Below are 21,999 nucleotides of genomic sequence, written 5' to 3'. Positions count from 1 at the left end.
CCTCTTCTAGGCGAAGGTGAGGAAGACGAAGAGAAGCATTGGCGCAATACCTCCTTCTTCGCGCGAACAAGGGCAGCCTGGGTACGAGCATCAGGATCTACCGAGGGGACGCCTGATCGGTGGGTTCCGTTCTCCCTAACCTTCCTGCGGCTTTTGACTTTCCTCCTCCACTGGGACTGGGAGTCTGGAAGAGGTCTAGGCCTGGAAGCATTAAGGAGCCGATCAGACGCACCCTCCACTGCACTGGGGTCACTGCACAATTCACCTTCACTACTCTTACCTTGCCAACGAATGAATCTTCTTTTCCATGCTAAGGATCGTGGCTCTCATGGTTGCCACTTCCGTAGTTCGTATCCTTAGTTCGATGCAGGGCGCAGGAGCTGAAACTGGAGAAGGTTCTAATGCTACAACAGGATTTTCTTCTACCTCGCTAATACGAGACTTACTAGAACTCCTAGACGAAGCCTTTCTCACCCTGTCTTTCTCTAAACTTCCTCAAGTAGGTAAAGCAAAGAGTCCTTCCATTCACCCTCATCCAACTTCTCACACTCATTACACCGGGTTAACAAAAGAACATTCTTTCCCTCTACATTTAAAGCAAACTGTGTGAGGCCTCTAAACCGTAGCTTTCGGTAGTCTCACCTTGCATTCATCCATAGCGCACACTCTAAACATAGAAGATTTCTTAACCTCTAACTCAGACATCTCGAAATCAAAGAAAAATCCAAATCAATATCCAAAAACAATCCACAAATGCGTATGCCAAGCCAACAAGATCAGGTACTTCACCGAAAGTCAGTCCAAATAAATCCACGGCAACGAGAAATGAAATAAAGCTGTCAAAGGACTTCGGTGGCGGTAACAACCACAGGTTGTAGTAGTCACCGGCCGACAGAAAAAAATTCTGGCTGGAAAGGGAGATTGGTTGTTACATCCGCCACCCAGCGGCGGGTAAGGTAGATCACCTGACCTACCTGTCGCGTGTGCCGCGAGTTTTGAATTCTGTCGTGACGTCAGAGACGTATAGCTAAGTATATATCTGACAGGAAAGTTCATGTACAAAAATACTTCTGCAATAACCGTTTCTCAAAACACTGGGTTCTAAAGTTTTCAAAAGTCTCGACCTGAACTTTTTTGTTTCCAAATTTTACCCCAAAAAACAGCCCAAACCTTAGGCCAATATTTAAAAATAGCACTGACAAAGTTCCGTGCTCTTGAATTCCTCGCTGCTTCTGAAAGTCCACAAACACGACTGACACAAGAGAATCGCAGCCACAGGACATCAATAAACATCACATGACAGCCGCAGGCTTCCCTTAAACGCTGAATCATCCACCTCCAATGCTAAATCCCCTTCTGAATAGGTATGGACTTCACAGGATTATCCCTGTATCAAAGGATGTGAAGTAGAACGAGACATCTTCCTTATGGAATTGTGACTTTTACTTCTCTGTTTCTCTCTAAGCAATCAAAGCAGGCCTCTCACTTGTTATATTACTCTGGGGGGAAAGTATGCAAATCCCTGGATACAATACTGTACTGGAGCTAATGGATATGATACAGTACCCTAGCTCATACCATAAAGTATCTACATTTTAGTTTTCATTGAACAAAACATGCCTCAAACATATTTAGCTAAATGTGAAAGGGAAATACTATACAAAAAATGTCTCAAACATATTTGGCTACATGGGATAGGGAAATATAAGTAAAATACAGTAAAATTTCTAAGAAAACTACCCTCTCAGCTGCAAATGTGACAGTGCAGAGGTCTTTTTAATTTGAATGTCCACTATAACGTGCTAAAAGGTATGTAATGTTTTTATTAGACTAATACAGTAGTATACGTATATACGTATAAAGAAATAATGCACGCAGCATACAGTTACCCTTAGATTTTACACATTATAAATATCAAAATAAAATTATCTGAAAACACTTGAAATTTAATCATTGAAATGACAACTGTACCTAACTCAACCATTATCTGTTTTGTTAATATAAAACTACTAAAGATAATATGTTTGTATGGTGTTTTTACGTTGCATGGAACCAGTGGACCAACGGCTTTACGTGACTTCCGAACCACGTCGAGAGTGAACTTCTATCACCAGAAATACACAACTCTCACACCTCAATGGAATGCCTGAGAATTGAACTCGCAGCCACAGAGGTGGTACGCCAACACCATACTGACCACACCACTGAGGCGCTACTAATGATAATAGAAAGTCTTTGTTAACACTGCCAAGAAGTCTGTGCACATTAGAAAGAATGACTAAGCATTCAGAGGGCTAAAGTACAATAGTACATACATACTTAACAGGGCTTTATGGAAATTGTAGCATTAGTACCGGTATAGAATATACTTAGTCTACAGCCTAACTTATCCTTTAGAATATACATTCATGAAAATACTAGGCTATTGGCATGAATACAGGTACTATATATCAATAAAAGGTACAACACCGAGGAACCAATTATTTTGGAAAACTATAAACTGAAACTGACAAATAAATCAGACTCGCCAGGCGAGTTAAATGTGGCCTGAAAAAAGTATACCTTTGAATTTTAGCCTCAATAGGCTAATGAGAGGTAAAACCGACAATTAGGTAATCAAAGCCTCACAGAGGTAAAAGCAATAATTAACCTTAGCCTTATAAGAGGTAAATTCACCTAGCTTATTAAAGCCTCATATAAGTAAGAGCAACAATTAGGTATTCTTGGTCTCACTGAGGTAAATTGGGCCAATTAAAGCCTCAATGAGGTAAAAGCCTCATTGAGGTAAACTCATTGACTAGCCTATTCTTAGCCTCATCGAGGTAAAATCAACGAGTAATCAATGGCTCATTGAGGTAAATGCAGTGATTAACCTTTGCCTCATAAGAGGTAAAACCATCTAGCCTCTTAGGCTACAGCCTCATAGGTAGCTAGAGGTAGCTAGTAGGTAATATACCTAGCAACAATTTAATATACCTAGAACTACCTAGGTACTTTGTCTCACTGAGGTAAATTAGGCTACTCAAAGATTCAATGAGGTAAAATAAGCTTAAGCCTCATCGAGGTAAAAAAAAATATACATTCTTAAGGCAAATACGAACGGTGACCTTAAACCAAATTCCCAATCCAACCCATTCCTAGTACTACTAAAGTATTCCATTCCAAGTCGTCGCACGTAGCCTCGAATTCCCGAGAATCAATATGAATTCCAAAGAATCGATTCCAGTCCCCCCGACGCCAGCAACGGAGGCGAAAATCAGCAGAAATAATAAAAAGAAACATTAAAATAAGGAGAGATTTCACCTTCGCCCCACCAGACAAGCCACTAGACTCCCCTTCCAAATTCCCCTTTAAATACTTATGTAACCGTTACAGACACACGCCACACACTGCACAGACATCCCACAGACACGAGGGTGCCCGTTCGGGCACGAATCAACGAACGGAACAGGTGGGAAAAGGAGGCACGAACCCGCGTCGAAGGCTTTTGACAGGCCCTGGTGTCCACCATCTTGTTTACCTTCTGGCTGGAGGAGTGTGACTGTCGGAGCGTTGCTCGAGAGGTGACTCCTTCTACCTCCCCCTTCCCCCCCGCCTCCTTTCTGCCTTATTCTCTTTCTCTTTTCTTCCTTCTCACTCCTCCTCCTTCCTGCTTTAATAATACTCCTCCCTACTCCTGCTACTACTAGTGAGGGGAAGTATCGCTTTCTTGTCTGCTTGCTTATTCCCTCTCTTTCTTTTCTTCCCTACCTCCTTATTCCCTCTTTTCATTCCTTCCTCCTTTCCTCCTTTCTTCTTCTTCTCACTCCTCCTCCTCCTACCTACCTCAATACTCCTCCCTACTCCTGCTACTACTAGTGAGGAGTAGTACTGCTTTCTTGCCTGCTTGCCCTTTTTTTTATAACTCGAGGTTTGGTTTAAGAATACTTCTTGATCTTTCCTTATTAATTCCTCAATTCCTTTCTGTTGTTTCTTCCTCCTTATTATCCTCACTCCTCCTCCTTCATTCTACTCCCTCATACTCGTCTCCCCAGTCCTTATTACTTGAAGGGACCACTGCCTTCTTCTTGCTTGCTTTTTTAAAAATAAAATCTACCTCAAATTTCGTGATGATGGAGGCTAAAAGGTTTGGTTTCCGTACTTCTCTATTCTCTCTTTTCTTCCTCATCCTCCCTACTCCTACTCTCTCGAACTCTTCCACACTCCCACCACAAGGGACCACTGCATTCCTCCCTCCTTATCTGCTTGAGTTTTCAAGATATGCTTATCATAGATTTGACGATATTGTGGAGGCCAAAGGTTGTGTTTACATTCTGTGGGGGGTGGGGGTGGGGTGCGGGCAGTGATTCGCCTCTGGCGTTTGTACTACCTTTCAACGGTTATTTAATTACAGGTTTACATCTCCATGGCGTAACAAGGGGTATATAGGGTATATAGATTGCTATACTTTTAGTTGGAGAGTTTTTTTAAAATAGATCTATAGCTTTTAAGGTCAAAATTCTGCCTTTAATAACTGAATGCAGAAGTGGGTCTATCTTGCATCATTGGGAGGAGCGAGAATGCAATTTGTAAAAGGGGAAATAAAGGCGAAACGAATCTAGGCTCGATAAAAATGGTAAATTTAAAAAGGCAAAATGAGTTTCCCTTTTTTTGTAAAACGACAAAAACAAATACAGGCGTCGTTTTCTATGGGAGGGATCGATGGAAGGGCGTATACCCTCAACCCGTCATGACAGTATATAGTTTACCGGGGACAGACCGCATAGAATACCGTCATTAACTACCGGTATTTAGGCCTAAATCAATAAAGCCAGGGAAAGATGGGCGTTAAAAATGTTGTTAAATAATTTTTGAAATAAAAAAGTAGCTTGGGAAATCATTTACTTTAAATTGTGGCGAAGAAAAAAAAAGCAGAGTCTAGAGTCTAGACTTTTCAAGCAAAGAAGAAGAAGAAGAAGAAGCATAGTAGGAGGAGGAATGCGGCGTCTGACGCATATAGATTTATCGAAAAAATACTTTTGGGGGGGAATGCACCACAGTCATGCAAAAGTTCATCGCCCCCTTTGCGGAACTTTACAGACCTTTGAAGCTTTGTCAAAGGTATACAATGCTTTAAAGCAACGACCTATGAAGGCTGCGAATTATATATATATATATATATATATATATATATATATATATATATATATATATATAATATATATATATACACACACACACATATATATATGTAATATATATAATATTATCTATTAATATAATATCTATTATATATTATATTATATATATATATATATATATATATATATATATAATATTATTATCTGTTGTGCGTGTGTGTGTGTCGAAAGCACAGAACTGAACTGAAAAGTCTCAGACAGACGGACTTAGCGCAATTAAAGTAGCGCAGTTGTAGCTGGACCCATCCTCCCCAAAAGGGGTACAAAGGTTCCACGGTTTTTAGAGATAAAAGCTCCGTCAGATCGAAACATTCCTCTGGCTCCCCTGACACTTTTAGGGAGGGGCCACTATAGCTAGGCGGGCGAGGGCGGCGCCCGCCGCGACTTAAAACACCTTTAGACTGGGACACTTTGAGACAACCTCCTTGGCCACGGTAGATTGCTCGCTTTAATGCTGTTATTATTAATAATAATAATAATATGTTTTTATTTCAGCTCGGGGCCATATACATTGAGTATACAAGATACAGACAGTAACATACACAATCTAGATACATGAGATATGATAAAATAGAAAAAGAAAATGAATAATCGCACTTATCCATAATATGGCTGAGGTAGCATAAAAGCTAGTAATCATCATACTGGTAATAACAGTAATAATATTGGTGAGAAAAAAAAATGCATTGCGAGTAATAACAGTTGGTGCACATATTATATAACTCAAATTTCAACTAGAGACCTTAGGTGGTTACAGTAGTCAGGTCCAGAGGGCTTAATACATAAATTAAATGTAAATAAAACTTTAACTTGATAGGAATCACAGTAATAATGAAAAATTAAAATATCAGCTATAAATGTAATAATGACAAAAACTGCAGATGACATCTTGCCAATACAGAGATTAAGTCCTTTAGGGGACAAAGGCCTCATTTTCCCATCTTTCCCACAATTTAGATCTTCTTCTTGCTTCACTCCTTAGGATGCTTTGTATGAGCGAGTTGCTGCTGTTTCTCACTCGGGTTACCAGACTGGACATTGTTCGCCTAACAATGATTTTTAAATTGTCCAGGTGGTTTTCAATGAACATCTGTGTGGCGGAGTGGTAGCGGGGAGTGTTTGTGAGGCGTCTCAGAATGTCATTGTGCACAACAGTGATGCGTCTCAAGGTCTCTTGGGTATAGTTCGTCCAGAGGGAACACCCATAGATACTGTAGCAGTACGAGCGGAATAGAAGCAGTTTCACGTCTCGGTGACAGAAGGCAAACCTCCTTGCAATCATGTTGCCAGTTGCACATAGTTTACGACGCCTCTGTTCAATGTCTGCCGTATCTTTTAGGTCGTCGGTGATAATGTGACCCAAATACGGAAATTCGTGCACAAATTCCAGCCGATGGTTTCCGAGGAAAATTTGAGGTTCTGCAATATGCTTAAGCGATCTCGGGAGCAGTGACATACACTGGGTCTTGGTTTCGTTGTAGATTATATCAAATTCCTCTGCATATTGGCGGCAATTTAGGTGAAGAGGGAGGGTGGGTCTTAAAAGATTGTCTTCTGAGGGAAATACATTCGAGCTGACGCGTCGAATTAGGGTGTATTATTTGCAAATGCCTGCCCTAATTCTTTTGTCAATTTTATCGTAGTTGTAGACGCTTCAAAGCAGCAATGGGTAGGAGGGAGGGGCAGGAATGTTGCTTGAAGATAAGACATTTTAATCTGACGTGAGAAGCAATGGGGGGGGGGTAGGAAGGTCTAAGAATGCTGACAGAATAGATTCAGTAATCTAACGCATTAAATCCCCCGTTTTGACGTTGGTATACTTTGAAGATGCCTTTTTAAATCATTTCCAAATTAAGAGGTCTTTATCGTAAACCAACTGATGAAATCAGCTGATTAAATCGTAAACAAGACGTATCCAGGAGAAGGATATTTCACTTGAGAGTAGAAAGTCTCAGTTGGAGGCGATTATAATGGCTCCTGTTTGTATGAAGGGCTTCTTAAATACCGCCCATTCAATCCCGTTGCGGTGACGAGGGCGGCATTATCTTTGGCGGTACGTATAATGGAAAGATGAGAGTAATTATTGCATTTCCGTTTGTGTCTCTCTCTAGTCCATGATTTCACCAGGGGCCTGCTATGACAGAGGAAGTGTCAATTTTTAGATATGTATACTGTGATCAAATGTTTTTTTTTCACTTACACAAATCATTGCTTATATATATTTACTGTAATCAAATACCCTTTTTTTCACATACTCAAAACGTTAATTATATATTAACTATTCTCATATACATTTTTTCACTTACGCAAATCATTGCTTATAAATATTTGCTACTATCAAATACCTTTTTTTCACTTACTCAAAAAGTTAACTACATATTTACTATTCTCATATACACACACTTTTCACTTACGTAAGTCATTATTCATATAGATTACTTATCAAATAGGTTTTTGCACTTACGTAAATCAGTATTCATGTATTTACTGTTATTAAATACTTCAGTTTTTTCGTTCACCTTCAGACCACATATTAAGATGATATAACTGATTACTCGTAAAAGTGTTGAGATACATATATAAATAAATAAAGTTAAGCAGTTCTCATAGATTATTATCTAGAATATATAGCAAGACCTACCCAACCCCTAGAGGTAGCGAGTTGACCTTGAACTCGAGAGAGAGAGAGAGAGAGAGAGAGAGAGAGAGAGAGAGAGAGAGAGAGAGAGAGAGAGAGAGAGAATTCTGACTGTTGTGCATATTCTATTTGCAAGACGTGAATATCATCTTTATTAGTAACGATTGTGAAATCAATACGTCGCATTTCTTTTCTAGATAGTGCTACAGGAGAGAGAGAGAGAGAGAGAGAGAGAGAGAGAGAGAGAGAGAGAGAGAGAGAGAGAGAGAGCTGTTACGTATAATTCACCTCACACAACAAGACCAAGTCGTGAATAATAATTATTCATCATTCGTGCTTTGCTTATCAAATCGTGGGGGATTTCCTTTACATAACTCACTGTGTTATCACACGTAATTCTCTTGTTCGGTCTCATACACCGACGTTATTGTCTTGTCTTCTTTTTTGTATTCCTAATTCATTCGATTTATTTCCTTTTTCTCACCGTTTTTATTGGTCTTTCTTCGCTCTTTCTGTGTCTCGGCCTAACGGTACATTGTGTTTACGCCAGAAGACGCGGGTTGGCTAACGACGGAGAGCGTAACGAGTTTGTTTTATGTCCTTCCGTCTGGTTTCACCGTCTATTCTCAAACTCCTTGGACATTTTCAAAGGTAGAACACATTTTTCAAATATTGTATTCGTAAATCATTGAAAAACTGTTTTTTCAGTATTTATTTAAGGAAATTAATTTCGTTACGCTTGCTGAGTGGCCCGCCCCTACCTGGGGGAGGGCGGGAACATCCCACAAGACGATCCCACAGCCAACCATCTCCCGCTATCCACGGGTCAACGACTTTATGACGTCATCCTTCGTCATTCGGCGTCCATACCGCGTTTTCTATCGTTTCAGTCGAAATGTCAACTTCTTATCTATTAAATGGGTTACGTTAACGCAAACTTCCATAGCATTTTGTTACTGGAATCAGCCATTTAAAAAAAAAAAATTCTGCCTAAAGTTACGCGAGTCTGGCTTTGCTCAGCTGTAACGGTACCTCTGGTTGGATACTGTTGGTTCCTGAAGGATTGGGACGGGTATCCTTCTCTTGGGAGGGGTCCTACCTCCTTCGGGGGGGCGGGCTCCCTTGGGGTGGCAGGTATAGGAAATCAGCTGGCTGGAACACCTTTGAGGCCACTGGAAGAAGTCCACGTCAGTGCGTGTGAGAGAGAGAGAGCATTCGGAAGGTGTACAATATAACAGTTTCTCTCGAGGTGTTTTTAGTGCGATGCCGGTTTGAACTGAGTTCGTAATTTCTCTAATTATTCTGTAAATAACTGCCTCGTCTCGTTTGCGATGGTGACATTGACGTAACAGGTGAACGAGTGTGCTATAATTGTGAATTGAAGATATAAGAACGTAAGTGAATACCTGTTAAATTAGTTAGGAAACAAAGACATTTAATTAAGTTATTTCAGCACCGTGTGACCTAACAGTTTGTCAAGACGCCCAAAATGTTGTCCCAGCACCTCAGATTGTTACCTTTTCTCTGCACAATGTTGCTTTGGACTTCGGTGACAGTTTTGGCGTCACAGCCTCAAATGCAGGTCGGTCACAACAGTCCGACTGACCCTTCAGACAAGGGCGACAATCTCCGTCAGTTCCTCCAAGTCCAGAACAAATTCCTGGACATCGTGGGGAACTCCTCCTCCCGCGTCCACAGCCTGACCCACGTGCTGGGCATGCTGAACTCGAAGCAGGGCAAAGAACTGGGCGCCCTTCTGGTGAAAGGGGTCACTCTGGGCATGCAGGAGAAGAATCCAGGTCAGCTTTTGACCGATTTCTGGACGCAACTCCAGGGGAGGCTGTCCCCCACTCTGCTCGAGTCCTTCGATGACTACAGGGACTTCCTCAGGGGAGTGGACATCAGCACGCTGCCCATGGCATGGGAGCAGCTCTTCAAGAAGGACGAACTGGGGAATAGCTTAGCCTCCCTGCCCCTGGGTCAACTGGTCGACATGCTCCAGCCGACAGCGTCCAGATACGGGATAGACATCAGGGCGGTGATGAGTTCAATGATGGGTCAGGGTGACAACAATGTCAGGGACCTCCTCGCTTCGGCCGTTGCCAACACAGACTTTGGAGCGCTGATGAACCAGGTGATCAATGCAACGACGAGCGCCCTCCGGCCGTCAGAAAACGCTGGTGCGAGTTCTGGACAAAAGTCCCAGGCTGGAGATGCCCGTAAAAAGGGGAAAGCAGACAAGACGCTGCGTCTTTTCCGTCCCCTCGTGGCCTCTCTGCTGAAAGAGAACGAGATTGATTTGGACGCGGATGCTGTTCTGGAGGTGCTCTCCCCACTCTTCAAGAGCGACATCTTAACTCAGGCTTCCCCTTGGATTGCTATGCTTGCCGGGCAGGGTGGTAAAGGGGGCTTAGGAAACATGCTAGCAAATGTCATGGGTGGAGGGGGCCAGGAAGGGTTCAATCAGCAACAGTTAGGAGGTCTCCTCGGAGGTCTAGGAGCGCTGATGGCTACTGGTGGTGGCAAGAACCAAATGGATATGTCCTCTCTCCTCAGCATGGCATCCATGTTTATGGGTAAGCCTTCCAAAACAAAGGGTAAAAGTAAATCCAAATCTGGTAGCAAGAAGGGGAAAGAGGCCAATGATTTCGACTTTGGGTCCCTGATGAATGTCGCAGGACAGCTCTTAGGAAACAACATGAATCTTGACACCATTTTGGACATTGCTTCCAGCAGTCTGAAATCAGAGATGAACAAGAAGAGGGCAGGTTCTGCGCAAAGTGGGCCAGCCAAGAAAGCCAGACTGTCCAAGCAGGAACAAGAAACTGAGGAGGTGCCACAAATTCAGTTGAGAATCACAAAATCAAAGACCTTCTTGAACCTGGTTGAGCCAATTCTGCTCTCAATGAAGAAGGACAAGAAATGCAATGCAAAAATCAAGGAGGCTCTCGATCTCGGCAAGGTCATGTTGGGCAGCTGGATCTCTTCATCGCTGGGAGACATCAACCAAATAATGCCACTTCTGAAGTCGTACTTTGCTGATAGTGAGGTCCTGAAGTCTAAGGGCATCAATTTGGAAACTTTAGCTGCGTCCTTCACTCAGGCCTTCATGAAAGCAGACTGGAGTGATTTTCTTGAAAGCCTCAAGAACAAGGACCTCCGACAGATGCTGATCAGGAACGTTGCACCGAGCGCTGCAGAAGTCTTAGTGCTCCTGGCGGAGAAGGAGAGCCAAGAGAAGATGTACAACAACGTCGTGCCTCGCATACAGAACTTCTTCGCAAGTTACGGCCTGGTCGGGGTCACCTTGGACAACTTCCCAGAGAGATTAGCCCCTCTCTTAGGACTCCTGGGGAAAAGCTGGAACCTTCCATTCAACCCTACGACACTGCTGGTCCCGCTGAAAGTATACTTGAAGAGCTTGAAGTCTATAGTCCTTTCTTACCTCCAGAGTATTCCAACTGATGCTGGCCAGGTGTGTCTTCTCTGTCTCTCTCTGCTACTTGTTCCTTATTGCTACTCGTATCAGACTCCTAAGCTCTGTTGCAAACTCCAGTGACACTTGGTGGCTTGTTCAAGGGATCACAAATGGGGCTACTCTGCAAGTTTTGATTCTTATGACAATGTTTGGATTGTAGAATAACAAAAATATTTAATTGTGTTACCAAGGTCACTCACTGTTGGTTGGGCAGAGTTCAGAAGTCCAAATCATCAATACATTTGAGTTATATAACATTATGATAGTGTGATGTAGATCATTATTATTATTAATATATATCAGGAGAAGTAGTAGTGAAACCAATAGCATTATAATTACAAAGTTCTGATAAGAATATATACCGTCAATGTTAGATGTACACATCCCTTCATTACTGCAATTTGTGATCATTCACTTTCCTGCATAAATACAATATAGACAGACAGACAGACAGAGCAATTACCAGACAGCCAGACAGAAGACCATTTAAACAGATTCCAGAGACGGAGGGAGAAAAACAATATTGACTTAGCGGTCCGTACGAGCTGTGGCTTCCGCAAATAGGAGCATCTCTGCTCCGACATTTAAAAATTACATATTTCAATACTGAGATCATGACTCAACAGTTGGACAGAGGGCGCTGAACTTTCCAGAACTAAACATCTGTTACCTGAGAGCATGATTCATTCAATTTTCTTGAAGTGTGCAGAAAATTAAACCAGGAAGTGAAGGATTTAAGTGAATTTTTATGTTAGCAGGGAAGATTGGCTTGTTTTATTGAAGATGGTTGTTGACTGGGTCCATCTACGAGGTATTTTAGCTGTTATGTTCTGTCTGATAGGCGGTTGATAAGCAGCTTACTGAAAGACAGACAGACAAAGAAATTACTAGCCTGAAAGATAAATTATTTGAAGACTTAGCTACCTTTCTTTTAGGCATAGCTGCCTTTATTTCTTTAAATCTTCACCTGGAAACCTTCACAGACAGAGTCAACAGACTTACATGAACCCAAGGGGCTCTGAAGTGAAGTCAGCCTGCAGAGAGAGAAAGAGAGGGAGAAAGTTATAGGAAAAAGTGATTTATGAATAAACTTGAATGAACAGAAAAATAAAACTAATATGTCTGAAATTCAGGAGACATTAGCAGCGGTTAAGAGTAGGAATGAATTTGCTCCTTGTGGAAACACCTGGAGATCAGAGGAAGGTTCCACAGTGGCACTGGGCAAACTAGTCCACATTTTAGTTGTGGCCGAGATAAAACCTGTTTAACTTTCTTTTTCTTTCAAACCAGGTTGGGAACGTCCTCTTCGACTTGCTGGAGCATGGAGTGGCTGAACCGCTGTTGGAGGTCGTGGAGGCTGTCCAGACAACGCGCGACCCATACTGCCTGCCCCAGAGGTTATGCCAGGTCAATTCCCAGTATGACGAGGAGGGAGTTCCAGCGACTGTGGCCAGGATAGCGAGGTTAGTGGGTCAGCTGGAATCTGAGCCGGTTTGGAATAGGGCTATGTCTGAAGAGAATTAAAATTCTAGGCCAAGGGCCAAGTGCTAGGGGTCCTCAGTGCCTTAATGCCTTTCATTCATTTTACTGTACGTCCATTCATATTATCTTTCCTCCATCTTGCTATATCCACCATCTCCTAACAATTGTTTCATAGCGCTTTGAGGTTTTCCTCCCATTACACATTTCAAACCTACCTGCTCTCAAATTTCCCTTCCAGCGCTGAACGACACTCATAGGTCCCACCGCTTGGCCTTCAGACTAAACTCTATATTCCATTCGTATGAGGCTGTTCAGCGCTGAAGGTGGAACTAAGAGCAAGAAAGGTGTGGAGAAGGCCTAAGTCTCAGCCAGTTTGGAATGCTCTGTGTGTAGGCCTATATATATATATATATATATATATATATATATATATATATATATATATATATATACATACATATCATACATATATATATATATATATATATATATATATATATATATATATATATATATATATATATATATATATATCATATATATATATATATATATATATATATATATATATATATATATATAGATATATATATATATATCTACGCCTCTTCGCGTTTTCAAAGTGCGTGTTTGGCTTTAAGCTGACCTTCAAAAGGCTTGAAGTTTCCAGACAGCGATTCTGCCGGAAGCATATGGCCTTGAAAGAGTCTCATAGCGCGAAAGGGTTTCCTCATCACAGATATATGGGGCATGACTTGTGTGTGTGCAACCATGTATATCTGCAGAGACACGCATGAGTATGTATGTATGTATATATATATACATATACACACCACACACATATTTATACTATACAGATATAAATAAAACAAAATACGATACAAACTCTAAATACTAAAGGGAAAAAACCTACTTACGAATCAATACAAAATTCCGCAAACCTTAAAAGACAAAATGATTACCAAGCGAATCATCAAGATATGCAGAAAATATTTGTTCTCCTATTTTCAAAAACCACATAACAGCCGGGAAGAGGCTGCTAAATTCTTTAAATGCCTATAACAACAACGAGCAGCCCCATTTGCATCACGTGACACATCCGTGTGACGCCAGATCGTCAATGCAAAATATAATTTTTATTTTTTTCTTTCATTTTCAGCGTGGCCTTTTCGGCGGAGCCCGTCTTGGCAACACCGGATTCGAACCTACTCCTACACACATTGCACAGTATTGGTGGTATCGACAGAAAGGATGGATGTGCGGTAGGCCTACATATGTTAATTTTTTACCTCTATTCTTATAGATAGATATATATGCAGTTTTCTTTAGTTGAACTATCTCCAAACTACCTTAGATCTAGGCTAATAAGTTTTTATAGGCCTATGTCATCCGCAAGGATTCTCCGGTAGGCCTATTTTTAACATAGTTTTTTTTTATATCTCTGTTCGTATAGATAATACATAAAAATAAAGCTTTTTTAGTTGAACTATCTCCAAACTCTCTTAGATCTAGGCTAATAAGTTTGTATAGGCCTATGTCAACTGAAAAGATTGTCCGGTAGGCCCATTTTTTGCATTTTTTTTTATCTCTGTTCTTATAGATAATACATAAAAATAAAGTTCTTTATTGGAAATAATTTACCTTTATTTTAGTCGGAAATATCTCCAAAACTAGCTTAGGTCTAGGTTAACAAGCTTGTATAGGCCTATGTATTTTGGTAGGCCTATATTTTTCATTTTTTCATCTTTATTCTTACAGACAATAGATAAAAACAGTTTTTTTAGTCAGAACTTGCATAGACCTATATATTTATTATAGATTAACTTGTAATCGACAGAGGTAGGCCTATCTTTAAATTTTTTGAAAATTCTTATATATAATAAATAACTTTCTTGAATAGGCCTATATATTAGTTTACATTTTTCACGCGTTTTTTCTTAAATAATATAAAACCTATAGAGTTCTGAAATGTACTTTATAACAATATTTCTAAGGATTTGCATAGATTCTAACTATAAATATGATAGTTACCTATAAAGCTAAAAATTACTTCATATGTTTGCAAAGTTTTTTTTTTTTCGAAATGATCATCATACAACCTACAGAGTTCTAAACTGTCAAAAATAAATAAATAAATAAATAAATATATAACAGATACTTCATTTAAAAGAGAGAGAGAAAAAAAAAGAGATGAGTATAGTAGGCCTATTACCAAAACACCTTTCCTCTAAATAAATACAACAGATACTTCATATGAAAAGAGATTAGTATTACTTATAGGCCTATTACCAAAACACCTTTTCTGCCTCCGCAGGAATTCTTCCCTGGCGATTGCAATCCTGAGGACGATGGAGAAGAAGGAGAAGAAGAGGAAGAAGATGAGGAAGAAGAAGAAGACTACGACCCAACAATGGACCTATTATACGAACATCAAGAACTGTGAGAAAAAGTAGAAGACGAATATTTTCACTGTCACTTCTGGAAAGGCAGATTTTGTGTAAATCATCGTGTTTTCTAGATACCCCTAGAGAGACATTTCTATAGTTCTAGGTCTATTTCTTTTTCTAGAAACCATCTGGTGGCAATCTAGATAAGTTTGGTTCCGTGGAGTTGTCTAGAACACCCAATGGTACTACTAGAAACTCCCAGATTACTTTGGATTAGTCTAAATCTTCGTTTTCTAGAAACCCTTTATAGAAATGTGAACACTTCTAGGTCTATTTCGTTTTCTAGAAACCCTCTGGTGGCAATCTAGATGAGTTTGGTTTCATGGCGTTCGCTAGAAACCTCTAGAATACTCTGGATAGGCCTATTTTTTTTTTTAACTAAAACCATGATTATCAATATTCACTATACAATGTTCAACAGGATTTAGCATTTTCCAGTAAATATACAATATATATATATAATATATATATATATATATATATATATATAATACAAGGGCATTAATTCTTTGTAAATACTTATATATTGTGGCCATTACATCAATAAATTAATATATAATATTATAGAAACAATTTAGTCTGATTCAATTCCTTCGTGTGAAATATTATATTTGATAAATTTGCAAATTTATTTTAAATATACTGCGAGTATTGCATAATGCATTATGTACGTAGGCCTATTATCATTATAATAATATAAAATGAGTGTATGTTTATGTACGTAGGCCTGTTATTATTATGATAATATAATGAGTGTATTTCTAAATATACATATATGTATGTATGTAGTAGACCTATATATCATCGTATGTATGTTTAGAAATATATATATATATATATATAATATATATATATATGTATATATATTATATATATATATATATATATTATTGTATATATATATTATATTATAATATCTATATATATATAATATATATATATATATATATATATATATATATATAATAATTATATATGTATATATATATATAACGTGTGTACATGTGTGTATTGATTACACACATAGATGTATATAGTGCACGTGTGTGTTTATACATTTGCAAACTGTTACAAAAAGTGGTGCAATATGACTGCGTATAGGCCTATGTAAACACTACGCGTGTGTTTGTGTGCATGCGTGTAATGTGATGATTTGTATACATATTCAGTGCTTGAACGTGTGTGTACTTGCGTATTTATGTTGTGTATGTATTCATACATGTGCAGATATTAATGAATAAAAGTATTAACATAGGCCTATAGGAACATATGTTCGTGTATGTATTATCCAGCTTATTATACATACATACGGTACGTAATAGTGCGCGCGTGTGCGTGTTTGTACATGCTGAAACAAACCGGTACGTACCAAGTACGTACACATGCACTTACCCGAGGCAAAACGTATCAGCATCCCGGGTACGTATAAAAGCGCTCCGGAGCCTAGGAGCAAGAGCCCGTGCCAGCACAAGGCTGGCTTAATCTCCAACAACAACAACATCACCTCCCCAGCTGCCAGCAACACTACTTACCAGTCAGCCTACGCGAGAACCAGGCGAATTCCTCCATTAAAACACACTTTTCGAGGTGAGTTTTGGCTTTTAAACTGTTTATTTAGATTTTAGATTCATCTAGAAACAATGGCGGTAGGAAATTGCATTTAAAATGGAGAATAAATGGCGAAGTAAGCGTTTATTCGTCCGTTAAAGTATGACGACAAGATGGTGGACTTGCAGTGCAATTTTGATAATGGCGCCATTCTTCAGTCTGTTTTCGATTGTCGTCATGGCAGAAGGTTGAGTGAAAGTGATGTAAATAAGTGTAATGGACATTGCAGATACGTTGCATGATGTAAACGTAAGGTGAAAAGCGTTATGATTGGAATTAATTCAGTTTTATTATAATTTTTTTTCCTTCCTAGACTGACATTTAAACGAGTGCTAGTCGGATAATCCTGCCATTTTTCCAAGCTTATTTATAGTTTTTAAGTCGAAATTTAACATTCAAGTGATTAAAATACTCGAAATAGACATTGCAGATGCGTTGCAAGATGTTAAAGTACGTTGAAAACGCATACAATTTGAATTAACGTATTTATTATTTTTTTTTCTAGGGCGACATTGACACGAATCAGCCAACCGCCTTCGGTGACCTTGAAAAGGAAGAGTTGGAACCCTTAAGGATATTTTGGGCGTACGTGTCCGTTACGTGTTGGAAACGGTCGGGAAAGGTACGTACTTTTCAGAGTTTGGTTTAAGTTTTAAGTAACTTATTTCATAAGGGGCTCAATTTTTCTCTTTCTCTCTCTGTCTCTCAGAAGATTCAAACTTGGACACGCCAAGTTGTAGACTCACTGCTTGTGCAAGCACTATATGTACTGGCTTTATGAAATTCAGTGCTGTTTGTTTGCATGAGCGTTCTCGCTTGTGTGTAAGTGTAATAGTACACAGTGGGTGTAACCAGAAGAGAGAGAGAGAGAGAGAGAGATTTATCTAGTGCTAGACTCACCCGATAACGTAAACCGAATTTGAAACCACGTAATACTGATATACGCTTCAGATAACCTCCGTTCTTCTCCTAACTCTCTCTCTCCTTGCTTGTGTCGTGGCAAACGGCCCTAACGAATAAATTTTGGCGTCAGCAAGCAAATGGCAACTGATCAACTTTGCCGTTAGTTGGGGTGGGGGTTGTCGCAGTGGGGGAGGTGTTATGACCACTTATGTTGGTTGTGCCCACTTACTTTTGTGGTTAGTCCTTATTTTTATTTCTCTTCGTTATGTTGCGTGGCGTACTTACGAGTTCTTATTCTTCTTCTTCTTGGTTCACTTCTTGTTACGGGTAATGTTTGAAAGGTTATCTGTTATATGGGCTAACCTTCATTTATCACTTGTTACGGTTGAGTTTCTTTTCTCATAGGAACAGGCACTATATTTATTTAGTTTTGGCTATGTCTCTCAGGAGTTTGATTCATTAGTTTTATCAATGAAAACGACCCGGGATTCTGGGCAAGTAAAACACCACCTTTTTAAAACTTACTTATAATTAATTAGCACAGTTACACACTTTACACTACACTTGGAACAGAGTGAGAAGGAACGTAGCCTCCCCGTATGAGGTCTAGTTCTGAACTAAACTTGTCTGGCACTTCAAATGAAGTTTCGACCTAACTACTTCTTCTGACTCCTCCCCGAATGTCCTTTAGGACACCTCCTACTTCTACATGAATGGCTTTCATTACTTCCGGTGCCACCTCTAGATTCATCTGATTGGTTTCGTCCTTCGACGGTAACCACCCACTGAAGGGGTCATAGATCAACTTTTCTGGTGAGGTTAGCACCTTACTGTTTTGACCAACAAGTGCCAATGTTTGGTCTGGTTTTACGAAACTGCTATTCGTGCAGACTTATGCTGTACACATCTACTCCTTTTTTTTTCTACCTTCACTTCTGGTAGATCCTTCATCACTCTACTTTCACTATATATATTCTACCAGTGGTTTTCCTAACTAAGTTTTCCCTAGCTATTTCTAGACAGACTCTTATTGTTTCCTAACAGAGGATTCTGTCATTGTAGACGTCGGGTGACACCTACTGTGTCGTGTACTATTACACATACTGTGTAGTACCTACTGTTACACCTACACGCAAGCGAGGACACATATACACAGACGATTAAAATCATGATCACAAACAAGTGAGTTTACAGCCTGATGTTTCCCGTTGAGAGAGAGACAGAGGATATGGCGCTCATTAAGAAGTATGAGATAAAGGGGAAATACATAAAAGAAGAGAGATCCCACTTTTTACGAACGGAAAGAATATACTAAATTAATGAATAGATCAAAATGTACTAGGATGCACGGAGAACAGTATAGGCCTATTATGCACTGCATTCTCCCGTGAACTTCTGAGGAAGAAGTTCCTCTAGAACTGCACACACACACACACACACACACACACACACACACACACACACACATATATATATATATATATATATATATATATATATATATATATATATATATATACAGTTAAACCTTCAATTCAACAAACAGAAAACAAGAGGGGTGGTCCCACTATCCAATATCAGCGCATGCTTGGTTTTCCAAGAGTTTTGCATTTCCACGTGAAGTGATTCACCACTTTTTGCCATTTCTATACAAACATTGCCTGAATGACTTATGAATCTTCACAAGTACTACAAGCTTGTTAAAAAGAAGATGCAGAATTGTTGTCGAAGTGCACCTGTTTTTTTCATTATGGGAATCGATCCAAACTGACAATGAACGGCTCAACTGAACTGATCTATGCGAGGCCGCAGCTTATGCCCGTTTGATCTGTTTACAAAAGTTTCTCTGGGTGTCTGAAATTCAAATGATGTAGTTTTAACCTAATGTGACCACTGAGGCACACTGCTAGATTCACAGTGGTATAGAACGAATGTATACTTCTCGTGAAATCTGGGGGTTTTTGGGGCTTCCACGGAGACCCCGCCATTAGACCTTCCCCAAGATCGCACCAGGTCACGGTTTGTTTTTTTGGGGTGGGGGGATTATGTACGAACCCCATTCCAAGGGACTGAAAGACCTAAAACGGAAGGCAGCTGAGACACTTGCGTTGTCCCAACGCGTGGGATGCTGCGGATCGTGACAAAAGATTCCTCCTGGTTTAGATCCCAACTGCGTTGCTTTCCGCCTTCTGCTTCTCGCCCGTTTCCTACGGTCTGAAACTGTCAACCTTCCTAGACTTTACCTTGCTCTAGTCTTCACCTCGTTCAAGGAAAAACCACCTCGGCAGACCCCTGTGAGTCTAGCAGTGGGCCTCAGTGGTCACGTTATATTAAACTAGTCCATCATTTTAATTTCAGACACCCAGAGAAGGTAATGTGGTGAAGCTCTCAGGGTTGTTGAGTAGGGCAAAGCAGCACTAGATTCTTTATTTCTCGATTTTTTTTTTACCAGAAAGAGTTAATTTGGATATCACAAAATTAAGCTCAATTGCAGATCAGCGCCCTTCCAGGCATGACTTGTCACAGAGCGTTTTCTTTCCAGGAACTGACAACCCACGAGATGAACCGGCAACAACATCACACAGGCCGTGTCTCCGGTGATGACCTCGAGCGACAAAATGGCGATGGCCTCCCTGCCCAAAGGGAGGATACTCCTGCAGCTAACTCGGACTCAGACTTTGAAGACGATGCTCTCCACAGAAACAATAACATTAACAGCAACCAGGAGGACGCTAACGGGGGTTATACGACGCCAATGGAAATAGACTTAACAACTGAGGATGTATATTCAGAAAATGTTAGCATAATGGCGCAACACATAATGAGTGTTATTAGCTCGGAAGATAAGTTGGCTACAACTCAGTCAAACAAGAAGGAGGTTCAAGTGAGGAAAAGAATAACAGACAAGTGGATCTGCATGTTCCAGATTATAGGAGCTTTGGAGTTTCACATTGAAGGAGGAGCAGAGACATTTGAAGTCATGGACACTTCTGAAATAGCAAAAGTTGACAATTACCTCAAGGGTTTCTTTGGTGCCTATAATGAAAATATAAAAGGTATGACAAAACACAATTTCAAAGTTAATCAAGTATTAGGTAGCCAATACATTTACCACGCTAAGAATAACGTCTTGACTGGGGTCCTTGTAGTTGTGGGGGGGAACGGCTTGGTGGAAAACCTTCGGTTGAACTCCCATCTATTGCTTGAAAAATCTGATCCATTTTCTCCTCTTTTGTACAAAGACCACCATAATGTTTACATTGGCCATGCATACCCCATTCACACAGAGGATGTTGTTTGTACTGGTGGCAACTGCCTTCGTGACCTTTTGATAAAGTGGGTCAATAAGGAATTCTATGAGAGACTACACTGGATTATACCATCAACATCTACTAAAATGCGTCTGATGTCCCCCAAGAGAGCCCAGGCTAAAGAAGACGAAGATCTACTCCTTTATAAGAATCTCATAAAGAAAATGGATGAAGAGGTTTTGAGAGACTTTAGGAAATCATTAGAAGAAACCAGTACACCTCGAAAGAAGAGCCAAACGATTCAGCCCAACAGTCTTTATGAGTATTGCAACATTCAACCAGGTCAAGAATGTTCTGTCCGATCACATCACTGGCAAGTTTTTGCGGTTGAGGTTCCTCTGAACAGGGATAACACCGTAAATGATCGCGCCCATAGACAGGTACTTGCAATAAGGGATAAAGGTGGTGTTGTCAAGAAAATTTCCGAGTAGGGTGTCATTTTGAATTCTTCTGTGAGTTATTAAACTATGCTTACTTACAGCTCACCTGTCCTTTCTATGCTGCCTTTTCTAATGAGTAACTAATTTTGTTGAATTACACTGTTAACCTGGTGTATCTTAAACTGCTTTGCTTATAGAGTGACTTTGGGTTTTACCTGTATTTGTAATAATGCATGCTCAAAATTTTTATCTCATATACCTCTCTTCAGAACTGTCATTTCTCCCTTTACAAATATATTTTAGCAGTAAGATGTAATGAATTCTGGCGTTAAATAAATTATAGACAACAGAGAAGTTTCACTTTCCCTTCCTTGTCCGAATGCGCGTTCCAAGTAAATAGCCTGATTATTTGAAGAGAAGAAGCGCCTAGTTGGCCGAAGAAATCATGCTGAGCAGGTTGTCAATGTCTGTTGCCCAGTCTTATGAAATATGTCTTTTCTGAGTGGTAAAGGCCAGACATCTTGGCTTCAGAAGCTAAACCCACTGATGACTTTCTCGAGGAATGGACAGAA

The 21,999-nt window shown here is 40.0% G+C and overlaps 3 protein-coding genes across 11 annotated transcripts in view; 2 read left to right on the top strand and 1 right to left on the bottom strand.

Moving 5' to 3' along the window:
- The window catches only part of LOC135203719 (coronin-1A-like), an 88,207-nt gene extending 84,606 nt beyond the window's left edge, over positions 1–3,601 (bottom strand). For 4 of the 7 annotated variants that reach the window (XR_010311999.1, XM_064233626.1, XM_064233627.1 and 1 more), the window contains exon 1: positions 3,473–3,601. Coding sequence is in view for 5 of the 7 variants with exons in the window: in XM_064233626.1 (XP_064089696.1) it covers positions 3,473–3,511 (39 nt within the window). In the remaining 2 variants the exon portion in view is untranslated. The remainder of the gene's footprint in view (positions 1–3,472) is intronic. The other 3 variants (XM_064233625.1, XM_064233628.1, XM_064233624.1) reach the window with 2 other exon arrangements.
- Positions 3,602–8,045: 4,444 nt separating this feature from the next.
- Positions 8,046–15,597, top strand: LOC135203718 (uncharacterized). Its single transcript, XM_064233622.1, has 4 exons — positions 8,046–11,293; positions 12,587–12,759; positions 13,938–14,040; positions 15,093–15,597. The coding sequence occupies exons 1-4, from the start codon at positions 9,308–9,310 to the stop codon at positions 15,219–15,221; spliced, it is 2,391 nt and encodes a 796-aa protein (XP_064089692.1). The 5' UTR covers positions 8,046–9,307; the 3' UTR covers positions 15,222–15,597.
- A 1,053-nt stretch (positions 15,598–16,650) lies between these two features.
- On the top strand, positions 16,651–21,781 carry LOC135203716 (uncharacterized). 3 transcript variants are annotated; one of them, XR_010311998.1, is made up of 3 exons: positions 16,651–16,812; positions 17,339–17,455; positions 20,095–20,117. XR_010311998.1 is itself a non-coding variant. In XM_064233620.1 (3 exons), the coding sequence occupies exon 3, from the start codon at positions 20,297–20,299 to the stop codon at positions 21,476–21,478; it is 1,182 nt and encodes a 393-aa protein (XP_064089690.1). In that variant the 5' UTR covers positions 16,651–16,812; positions 17,339–17,455; positions 20,279–20,296; the 3' UTR covers positions 21,479–21,781. The 3 variants fall into 3 exon arrangements, 2 of the variants coding, with proteins under 2 accessions (XP_064089690.1, XP_064089691.1); XM_064233620.1 differs by lacking the exon at positions 20,095–20,117 and adding an exon at positions 20,279–21,781; XM_064233621.1 differs by lacking the exons at positions 17,339–17,455; positions 20,095–20,117 and adding an exon at positions 20,279–21,781 and having other exon boundaries at positions 16,681–16,812.
- Positions 21,782–21,999: the final 218 nt, after the last annotated feature.

Source organism: Macrobrachium nipponense, chromosome 36 (assembly GCF_015104395.2).
Source record: "Macrobrachium nipponense isolate FS-2020 chromosome 36, ASM1510439v2, whole genome shotgun sequence".
In the NCBI taxonomy this organism is placed as follows: Eukaryota; Metazoa; Arthropoda; class Malacostraca; order Decapoda; family Palaemonidae; genus Macrobrachium; species Macrobrachium nipponense.
This window is presented reverse-complemented; position numbering and strand designations above follow the sequence as displayed.

Excerpts from the sequence above, each read along its gene's own strand:
- LOC135203718 (XM_064233622.1), top strand. The coding sequence starts at position 9,308 with ATGTTGTCCCAGCACCTCAGATTGTTACCTTTTCTCTGCACAATGTTG. Across the intron at positions 12,760-13,937 it reads ACTGTGGCCAGGATAGCGAG|CGTGGCCTTTTCGGCGGAGC; the intron begins GTTAGTGGGTCA and ends TTTCATTTTCAG. Across the intron at positions 14,041-15,092 it reads ACAGAAAGGATGGATGTGCG|GAATTCTTCCCTGGCGATTG; the intron begins GTAGGCCTACAT and ends CTGCCTCCGCAG.
- LOC135203716 (XM_064233620.1), top strand. The coding sequence starts at position 20,297 with ATGAACCGGCAACAACATCACACAGGCCGTGTCTCCGGTGATGACCTC.